Source organism: Bos javanicus, chromosome 11 (assembly GCF_032452875.1).
Source record: "Bos javanicus breed banteng chromosome 11, ARS-OSU_banteng_1.0, whole genome shotgun sequence".
Lineage (NCBI taxonomy): Eukaryota > Metazoa > Chordata > Mammalia > Artiodactyla > Bovidae > Bos > Bos javanicus.
Window position 1 is genome coordinate 5,470,570 of NC_083878.1, and position 11,104 is coordinate 5,481,673.

General features: G+C 44.9%; 1 protein-coding gene across 6 annotated transcripts in view; it reads right to left on the reverse strand.

Annotated features, from left to right (window-relative positions):
• AFF3 (ALF transcription elongation factor 3) overlaps positions 1 to 6,175 on the reverse strand; it is a 635,458-nt gene extending 629,283 nt beyond the window's left edge. For all 6 annotated transcript variants that reach the window (XM_061431670.1, XM_061431669.1, XM_061431668.1 and 3 more), the window contains exon 1: positions 5,844 to 6,175. In XM_061431670.1, the coding sequence (XP_061287654.1) occupies positions 5,844 to 6,160 (317 nt within the window). In that variant the 5' untranslated portion in view covers positions 6,161 to 6,175. The remainder of the gene's footprint in view (positions 1 to 5,843) is intronic.
• Between the last annotated feature and the right edge of the window lie 4,929 nt (positions 6,176 to 11,104).

The window sequence follows — 11,104 nt, forward strand, 5'->3', positions numbered from 1 at the left end:
GGGGCTGTTGTGGGGACTCAGAAAATGACTCTAGAGTGCTCAGCACAGGTAGGAGCTAGGGAGATATGCCTATTCCTTTGATTTACAAGGAGGTTCCATATTATTGCTCAAATCCCTAAGGAAATTCTTTGGTCTCCTACTCTATTCCCCGATGTAGAAGCAAAGTGACCAGAATAAATGAGGATGCAGGAAGCAGTGGGGCTCAGTTTCCTGAATCTCCCTGGTATGCACTCGTCTGTACAAGTAAACCACCGAAGGCTCATCTCTCCCAGTGACAACCAGCCCGCTTCCACTCAGAGACTGTTGTGCAAGAACCACTTGTCACCTTTCGCTGTCCCCGTTCAACCACCCACCCCTTCCTATTGTGTTTCCAGTCTTCCTCTGGGAGGCCTCCCTGTGCATAGCTTAAAGTCAAATGAAGGGATCTGACTTTTCCCTGGGGACAGACATGTGCCTGACACACAGCTCATCACCCTCCCCTTCCCGGGATCCTATACTTTATGTACATGGTGTGCCAACATGGGGACAGTTGTGGTCTTGTCTGCTACAGTGATGGCTGCATTACATGGCCCAGCCCATGCCCACGTTTCCACTGCCATGGTTCTTCCTGGTATCTTACTGGTTCTGGCTACCTGGCCTTCAGAGCTCCTTACTTGCTATTCTTTAAGCCCGGTCAGCCTCCAACATTGTTTCAAAAGATGGCTTTTTTGGAATGAATAAAGAAGCTGTGGTACATATATACAATGGAATATTACTCAGCCATAAAAAGGAATGAATCTGAGTAGTTGAACTGAGGTAGACAAACCTAGAGCCTGTTATACAGAGTAAAGTAAGTCAGAGAAAAACAAACATCATCTATTAACACACACATATGGAATCTAGAAAAATGGTACTGATGAGCCTACTTGCCAGGCAGGAATAGCACACAGAGGATGGGCTTGTGGACACAATGGGGGAAGGAGAAGGTGGGACGAATTGGGAGAATAGCGTGGAAACATATACATTACCATGGGTAAAACAGACACCTAGTGGGAAGTTGCTGTAAAACAGAGGGAGCTTAGCCTGGTGCTCTGTGGTGACCGAGAGGGGTAAGATGGGGGGAGCGGGGAGGGAGGCTCAAGAGAGAGGGGATAAATGTATACATATAGAAACCAACACCACATTGTAAAGCAATTATCCTCCAATTAAAAAACAAACAAACAAAGATGGTCTTTTTGTTCAGCACCACTCAATGTGGTTTCTTTCCCTTGAAACAAGAGCACAGTCTGATGCAGCCAGATTCCCCAAGAAAAAGAAGAAAAGGAGGCTCAATGCACTCCAAGAGTTCTCTCTTACTGTGGTCAACATCCAGGACTTGGGAGAAAGGTGAAATCCTAAAATACATCACTAAATGGGACAGGACCACCAAGCTGAAGTTAGGCATCACCATGTTGGAGAGGATCTGCGAGTAGGAATGCCTTTTTATCATCAAAAAGGGCAGGAGGATGGAGGGAAGAGGGGTAGCAAAGGGCAAATTGATAGAGCCACCAACACAAGTTCCTGTATGCTTTTAGGAGAACTTGAGGCAATTTCTTTGGGGGAGCTGGGGGAAAGGAAATGCTCGACTGGCCCCTTCTTGCTTACTATCCATCATCTCAGCATTGCTCCTCGGCCCTGAGAAAGCCGCCACGGAGTGTTTCACTAGTTATCTGATCGTCATCCTACTTAACGCGCTTCATGGTCTGCCGGCGGATGGTAGTTTAAGCAGAATCTAATTGGTAACATATTGTCGATTGAATTAAGTGCCATATGATAGAGATTTAAGTCCTGGTAATTTTTCCAGAAAGAAAAAAAATAACCTGTCAACAGGCTACAGCAGAGGAACAGCAATAAATCAAATTGTCATGTTTATTAGTTATTGCAGGAGTCTGGTTGTCTTGTACTCATTATAATCCCCCATTTTTAGCACCAATAAAAACTATAAAGAGAAATATTTGTGCAAGGTGCTTTTTAATAGGTCTATGTTTGCACACAAATACCTGCTTGTATTTTAATCATGAGAAAAATGAGGCTATTTCACTTTAAAAGGAATTCTGACTGTTTGTAGATGAAGGATAATGTGTTTCATCTTTTATGAAGCAACATTTTAAAACATTGGGATTCAACTCACTAATAATCAAGAAAAGCAAATAAAACCAATGAAGTAGTGCCATTTGCTTATCAGGTTTGCAAAAATTAAAAGAACTGATTAAAATGATGGCACTAAAGGATTTGCAGAACAATCTCTGCAGTTTAATTTGGAATATTTAAAAATGGAAATAAATTAATTTTCCATATATGAGTCTAGTTTAATGAATTAAGAAATGTCAGTACCAAAGAGTACAAAGTAGCCATTTGGAAGAATAAGTTAAATCATACTTAATGATGTATTATGAAGAATCTACATCACTTGTATTTTGACCTCAGGGAGTGTTGCTTTCAACATTTCTTCTTACATGATTCAGAAATATAATAGCTATAGAGTTACCAGATGATTCAGCAATCTGACCCCTGGGGATATACCAGGAAAAGATGAAAACTCTGATTTGAAAAGATACATGCACCCCAATATTCATAGCAGCACTATTTACAATAGACAAGACAAGGAAACAATGTAAGTATCCACCAACAGATGAATGGATGAAGATGTGGTACATATATACAATGGAATACTACTCAGCCACAAAAAGAATAAAATAATGTCATTTGCAACAACATGGATGGATCTAGAAGTTATTATAGTAAATGAAGTAAGTCAGACCAAGAAAGACAAATATCATGATATCACTTAGATGTGGAATCTACAAAAATGATACAAATAAATTTATTCCAAAACAGAATTAGACTCACAGACATAGAAAACAATTTATCATTACCAAAGGGGAAAGGCGGGAAGGGTCAATTAGGAGTTTGGGATTAACAGATACACACTACTATATATAAAATAGATAAACAAGGACATACTGTATAGCATATTCAAAGTCTATTAATTAATAACAGAAAAGAATCTGAAAAAGTGTATGTGTACACATATGCATATAATACATATGTATATATGGAAAGAGAGAGATACATATGTAACTGAATCTTTCTGCTGTATACTTGAAACACTGCAGATCAATTGGACTTTACATAGCATTTACATACGTAGCATTTTACAATTTAATAGCATTTTATATATGCTATTTAATAGCATTTTACACATGTAGCTTGGCTGAAATCTCATAAAACCCTACAAACTAAGTAGAGCAGGTTATTTTACCCCTTTACAAATAAAGATACCAAAATGTGGAAGAAAAAATGACTTACTGAAGGAGTCCCATGGCTGTCAAAGTCAAAAGGCTGGGTGCAAGCCTAGGGGTTCTTCCCCTGAACCACAGAGCGGAACACAGTGTCTGGAAATTAGAGACCAGCATCCAGCTCCTGCCACAGCTTTAACTCTCAGCGTGACTTTGAATCTGGTTCTTAATTTCCTGGGACTCAGCTTCCTCACCCACCACATTCCATTACCACTTAGCTCACACTGTAGAGGAGACACAGGGAGCTAGGAGCAGAGTCTGCATGCTTAGACCAGCTCTCAGCTTTCTTCTTCAATAGGCACCATCACACAAGGGATCTGAGCAACGATATGAGCAAAGGTGTGTAACACGGGAGCACACGCTTTCCACATGAGAGGCACTAAGCACAGCCCATTTACCATCACTTGGCTGTCACAGTTACACCTGTCTGCCTTTGGCTGCTGTGCACATGGACATACAGCATGTGTAAGAGCTCCAGAGCTCGTGGAATCAAATTCCCTGAATTCAAGCGCTTGTTCCTCTCACCAGGGGGACTTGTGGAGGGCTGCCCTTGCTCCTTCCCCATCTGCTCACGACACCCTGCAGGTAAAGGACCGCGTGTTGGTGTCATTGCTCTGACTTCTTATGTGTCTCCCCAAACACCCAACCACACAACCCCCTTTCCCACTACCGATCTCTTCCTCCTACCATTTCCCTTCACATCTGAAAGCTTAACTGCACAGAACGTGATGCCAACAATAACGATAATGCTGGCCACTAACACTTAGGAGGCCCTTTCAGGGCATCACTCTTCTAAGCGCTTCATAGGTGTTAGTTCATCTAACCCTTATTTAGATGTAGACTATTACTGTAGGGACTACTACTGAACCCAATTTACAGATGCTGGAACCCCAGATGCAGGTGTAGAAACTTGCCCAAAGCCAAAGGAACTGTTCGAGTTGGGATTAGAACCCAGAAGTCTAGCCAATGAGCAATGAATATATTTTCCATTTCCAAATGCAAAATAAATAAAAATATGCATGACATAACTGAACACAAAGTTTGGGTAATGCCCACAGCAAGGGAACAGCAGTACAGAAACAAAAACTAAAACCTTAGAATACTGAGTCTTTCTGCTACCGTTACTCTAAAAACCTCACTCTCATGAGACGGGAAAGCTTGAAAGCCCTACGCAAGGGAGGGCGCTCTTCTTCAATTTTGCACCCACAGCCCGATGCTTTGGGCAGAAAGCATAATTTTCTTAACTGAGGGTTCAGTGTGTACACTCAAGACTCAAAGAATGAGCAGGCTACTATCTGTTGATGTGGGTGTGAGTTAACATCTCGTTAGTTCAGTCGCTCAGTCGTGTCCGACTCTTTGCGACCCCATGAATCGCAGCACGCCAGGCCTCCCTGTCCATCACCAACTCCCGGAGTTCACTCAGACTCATGTTCATCGAGTCAGTGATGCCATCCAGCCATCTCATCCTCTATCGTCCCCTTCTCCTCCTGCCCCCAATCCCTCCCAGAATCAGAGTCTTTTCCAATGAGGCTAGATGTTAACTCCTCCTCTGAAGGAGTTAACATCTAGTCTTTAGCTAATTCTTGCTGCAATATCAGGCCCCAGACTACTTGAGCAATTCCCATCCCCTGGGATTTTCACCTCTTTGAATAAAAGGGATTATAAAATACATATCCAAACATGATTTCACTTTTATATTTGTAAGACCTGAATAGCAAGGAGTTCACATATAGGGAAGAAAATCCTTTATCACATGATAAACTCTCTAGTTTCAAAAATATGGTCACTATTGCTCTTTTGTATTATGTATGAGTCTTTACGTGTCACATGTGTGTATGCCTGTCTGTAAACATACTGCTGCATGTACATGTGCATGACGGGTGTACTCACATGCACACACACATACGATTCCATTATCACTTAGCTCACACTGCAGAGGTGACACGGGGAGCTAGAAGCAGAGTCTGGACAGACTCCATTGTGCACACTTAGACCAGCGCTTAGCTGTGATGATGTGCTGTGCAAGAAATAAATAGTGCTGTCGGCCCCCACCCAGGAGGCGGCCTGAGCCATTTCTTCAGGACCGGTGGTGGCCTCAGCGTGAGCCCTGCACACTTGATCCCTCCTGGGCCCAGGTGTCTGAGACCACTCACGGGCTCTCTGTCTGAGGCGTAGCCAATGGTCTACGTGGGGTTCAGACACACTCTTCCCGATGCCCACAGGCCCAGCCAGCATCTCAAAGGTGGGTGCACACACTCACACCCAGGCTGTGCGTTCTCTACAAGCTCCCCCCGTGTGAGTTCTGTGACCTTTCTGGACTACATTCCACATCTGCTTCCCCAGTCGGTGCGGCCACTCACCGAGGCTGGGTTCTGTCTATGGGGCAGATTGAGAGTCCCCACTACCAGGCCCTGATGAGTTTGGGCCAGGCTCCTCTGAGTCACCCCCTGAAGGCTGCAATGGGAGGGTCACTCCTTTTCCATCCAAGGTGGCCCAGAGAGTCAGACCTCTTTGGCTTGATCTTACCTCTCAACACACACGCTCTTTTTCCTTTTCTCCCAAATTAAGTTGTTCAACGTCTTCTTTCTGAGGCTGAGGGTGCAGCTCCCTTCTCCCTGGCAAGCTTTCTGAATGGCACTTTCCGTATAAACAGGAAGAGTGCATGTGGTCACCACTGAAGTGTGCAGGTGTTGATAGAGGATGTGAAAGTGTGGAGGCGAGTGACTAAACCAGCCAATGGCGTTTCCCCACCAGGCATGCAGCCAGCCTCCTCTCACCCACAGCAGAGCAAGGGCGACCAGAAGGCTGGAACCAGCAGCCCGGGCCCCCTTCTGGGGGGCCATTTGACACAGAGCAGAAGAACATGGTCAGGGAGGCCAAGGGAGAAGTTCTCAGTTGCTCTGCTCCTCTCCCTAACTCTAAATAAACCCTTTAAAAGAATCCCAGGAACAGCTTTGAATCCCTTAAATATAATATATTCTTGTCATCAGGTATGCTGACTTAGATGGGCTACTTAACAGAAAGTCTGCTGGTTTCCCTAAACTTCCTGGGCATCCTAGAGATCACACCAAAAGCTGTATCCTGCCTCTGGACTGGAATAAGCCTTCTAGAACTTTCTAGGGCCCAGATGCACTGGCAGAGGAGAAAGAACCCTGGATGAGGAATCAGACACCCCGAGGCTGTGTGCGTGGAGGGCTTGTGCTTCCTCACCTCCCCCAGGAGGGCTCCCTGCTCCGTGCCCCTGCCTCTCTCCCTGCCCTCGCCCCATCTCTAAAGTCACTTTCACTAATGTCACCAGGAAGCTTAGGCAATGGATGCTTTTTCAGTTCCTGTCCCTATTTGTTCCCCAGGAGTGTTGACACTCGCGAGCACTTCTTTACTTCTGGAACTTTCCCTTTTCCCCACGACTCCCAACTCCTGGCTGTGGTTGGTAATTTCTGTCACTGTCAGGCTTCCATTCCTCTGCCATCACCTTAAATTCTGTCCTTCCCGGGCTCCACCCTCAGTGCACAGGTTCGCGTTCCCTGAGCAGCCTCTTCTGCAATCTAGATACTGCTTTCCAAAGCCGACGTCCACCTAGTCCCATCTCTGCTGCTCCCCCAGGGCATCTCCCAGGCATCAGATTTAACCGTTTGAATGAAATCCTGGTTTGTAACCCACACCTGCGTCACTTTCCGTGTGGCTTGTGAAACCCTTCCTGTCATCTTCCCAACTTGCTCCTTGATTCCTCTCCTGAGCTTGCCTCCATCTGGTCTGACCTTGGCTAATATGGCTTTTTCAGGCTAGACTCTCACTTTCCTTATCCAAACAGGGCCCTCCATCCATATCCTCAGGATGGGTGAACTTCTGGACACACCTAGATACTGCCTTACTCACCCCCATGCCCATCCCAGTATTGGCCACACCAGTTCAGTTCAGTCACTCAGTCGTGTCCGACTCTTTGTGACCCAATGGAATGCAGCACGTTAGTCTTCCCTGTCCATCGCCAACTTCCGGAGTTCGCTCAAACTCATGTCCATTGAGTCGGTGATGCCATTCAACCATCTCATCCTCTGTCGTCCCCTTCTCCTGCCCTCAATCTTTCCCACCATCAGGGTCTTTTCAAATGAGTCAGTTCTTTGCATCAGGTGGCCAAAGTATTGGAGCTTCAGCTTCAGGATCAGGCCTTCTAATGAATATTCAGGATTGATTTCCTTTAGGATTGACTGGTTCTCCTTGTAGTCCAAGGGACTCTTAAGAGTCTTCTCCAACACCACCGTTCAAAAGCATCAATTCTTCCATGCTTAGCTTTCTTTACAGTCCAACTCTCACATCCATACATGACTACTGGAAAAACCTTAGCTTTGACTAGACAGACCTTTTTTGGCAAAGGAATGTCTCTTCTTTTTAATATGCTATCTAGGTTTGTCATAGTTCTTCTCCCAAGGAGCAAATGTCTTGATTTCATGGCTGCAGTCACAATCAGCAGTGATTTTGGAGCTCAAAAAAATAAAACCTGTCACTGTTTCCATTGTTTCTCCATCTATCTGCCATGAAGTGATGGGACCAGATGCCATGATTTTAGTTTTTTGAGTTTAGTTGAGTTTTAAGCCAGCTTTTTCACTCTCCTCTCTCACTTTCATCAAGAGGCTCTTTAGTTCCTCTCCACTTTCTGCCATAAGGGTGGTGTCATCTGTGTACCCAAGGTTATTGATATTTCTCCCAGCAATCTGGATTCCAGCTTGTGCTTCATCCAGCCCACCATTTCTCATGATGTACTCTGCATAGAAGTTAAACAAGCAGGGTGACAATATATAGCCTTGATATACTCCTTTCCCAATTTGGAATCATTTGAATGCAGAGTTCCAAAGAATAGCAAGGAGAGATAAGAAAGCCTTCCTCAGTGATCAATGCAAAGAAATAGAGGAAAACAACAGAATGGGAAAGACTAGAGATCTCCTCAGAAAATTAGGGACACCAAGGAAACATTTCATGCAAAGATGAGCACAATAAAGGACAGAAATGGTATGCACCTAACAGAAGCAGAAGATATTAAAAAGCAGTGGCAAGAATACATAGAAGAACTATATAGAAAAGATCTTCATGACCCAGATAATTAGAATGGTGTGATCACTCACCTAGAGCCAGACATCCTGGAATGCAAAGTCAAGTAGGCCTTAGGAAGCATCACTGCAAACAAAGCTAGTGGAGGTGATGGAATTCCAGTTGAGCTATTTCAATCCTGAAAGATGATGCTGTGAAAGTGCTGCACTCAATATGCCAGCAAATCTGGAAAACTCAGCAGTGGCCACAGGACTGGAAAAGGTCAGTTTTCATTCCAATCCCAAAGAAAGGCAATGCCAAAGAATGCTCAAACTACCGCACAATTGCACTCATCTCACACGCTAGTAAAGTAATGCTCAAAATTCTCCAAGCCAGGCTTCAGGAATATGTGAACCATGAACTTCCAGATGTTCAAGCTGGATTTAGAAAAGGCAGAGGAATCAGAGATCAAATTGCCAAAATCCACTGGATCATCAAAAAAGCAAGAGAGTTCCAGAAAAACATCTACTTCTGCTTTATTGACTACAGTAAAGCCTTTGACTGTGTGGATCACAACAAACTGGAAAATTCTTCAAGAGATGGAAATACCAGACCTCCTGACTTGCCTCCTGAGAAACCTCTATGCAAGTCAAGAACCAACAGTTAGAACTGGACATGAAACAACAGACTGGTTCCAAATTGGCCATACCAAGTCCCCAACAAAGGGAAAAATTCTTTTTTCTTATTTCTAAGCCGGAACTGGGCTGCCCTTCTGCCTTCTCTTTTCCACAGACTCTCCATCAATCTCCAATTATCAAGATCTCTGAACTCTACCCCCTAAACCACACCTCAAATTCTCTCTCTTTTCCTTTCCCATAGCCACGCCCTTCCTCCAGACCTCAACATCACAGGCGCACGTGCACCCCAGGTGTGGAAGCAATCCACTGAGGCGTGGAAGGAGAAGGCTGGAATACCTACTCATGCTTACTTGTTTGTTTGGGTTTATGAGCTGAAGACTCATAAACATTTACCGTTAACTATTTGGACGGGTCCCACCCAGTGGCACTGAGCAGGCGCAGTACTGTGCAACCACCACCACCATCTGACCCAATATTGATTTTTACGGCATTCTTTTAGTGTCTGCTTCCCGTGGATGTGTGGATGTGTTAATGCACACGGCACATGAATACCATCATGCTATGATCACTTGTGAATGATCACATATCTCCTGGAATATGTTGTGGAGATTTTTTTACTGGAAAAGGTTGCATGATCAGACATGTGGACATGCCTGGCTGCCTGGACTTCTATCCTAGGAAACAGGCTCCAGAGCGTTTTCCCAACTGCCTCCACACTTGCTTTGTCAGAGATAGCAAAAATGGTAACGTTATGCTTCCTCACCCCACTCCCAGTCTTCACACCCTTCGATGGCTCGCCATCACCTCCAGGAAAACCCCCACGTCCCATCACCGAGCAGCCAAGGCACTCGATGCAACAGGCTCTGCCCTTTCCAGCCATGTCTCTGCCACTCCCGTGAACCACTCCCCACTTCACTCGCCAAGACCGAGCCCCACAGGTGGTTTGCTAAACACCTGGGCTGCGCTAGGTCACTCTGGCTTCTCCCATTCTTCGGGAGAATGCCTTCATTCCCATTTGCTCTCTGGCAAGTCCCCATGAATGCTAAAAGCCCTTCCACATTACTCCTCTCTGAAGGAGAATCCTTTATACCTGAGAGCCACCACCATAGCATTTGCCTCCGTGTTCGATGGCATTTACTATGGGCGATTTGGTAGTTAAGGGAAGGGGATCTGATCTGATGTCAGCAAGACCTGGGGTTGAATTCCACCTCTGCTGCTTACTGGCTTTGGTACCTTGGGTGTGCAACTTAATTTCAGCTTCCTCATGCACACAACACCCCCGTCACAGAGCTATGGTATAAACTTGACAACATTGTGTCTGAACAGGATGTAACAGTCATTCGGGTCTATGGGGTCGCACAGTCGGACACGACTGAAGCGACTTAGCAGCAGCAGCAGCAGTGGAGATTATTGTTATGGCTATTTTGTTTACCTTACTATTCAGAAAACTCTTTATAAAATGCATCAATTTCATAGCAAGGAGAGCTACTCCTGATAAGGCAGAATGCCTTCATTTAAAAAAAAAAAAGTAATTCTTTAGTGTACACTTATAACAGGAGGTCAGAGAATGCATTTTCTGCCAGGGGCTGAGGGTGGGCCTGGGGAAACATCCCCAGCTTCAGATCTCTGCCGCTGCCCGGACCACTCACCTCCCACCACTCGCCCAGCAACAACCCAGCACCAGCAGGTTGCTGAACACTCTGGGCTGCATCCTGTCACCATGCTTTTGTATGAATGAGTTCCTTGCTGTGCCCACCCTGGCAGGGGAACTCAGGGAAGCCTGCTCCTCTCAGCCAGGACCCTTGTGTTCCCCCCACACAGAAATCCCTGTTCTGGGACTAGGATGTGAGCAGCAACAAATCCTAACTACTATATATGACACAGACCAACAGGGACCAACTGTGTGGCACAAGGAACTATATTCAATGTCTTGTAATAAACTACAATGGAAAAAATATGAAAAAGAATATATATTTATGCAAACTGAATCACTTTGCTGTATACATCATAAATTAACTACAAATAAAAACAAAACTAAAAATCTAATAACAAACAATAACAATTATTATTTTTTGAACAGCAGAGACAAGAAGGCTATGGAGGCAGGGCTTGTCACAGACGCCTTCA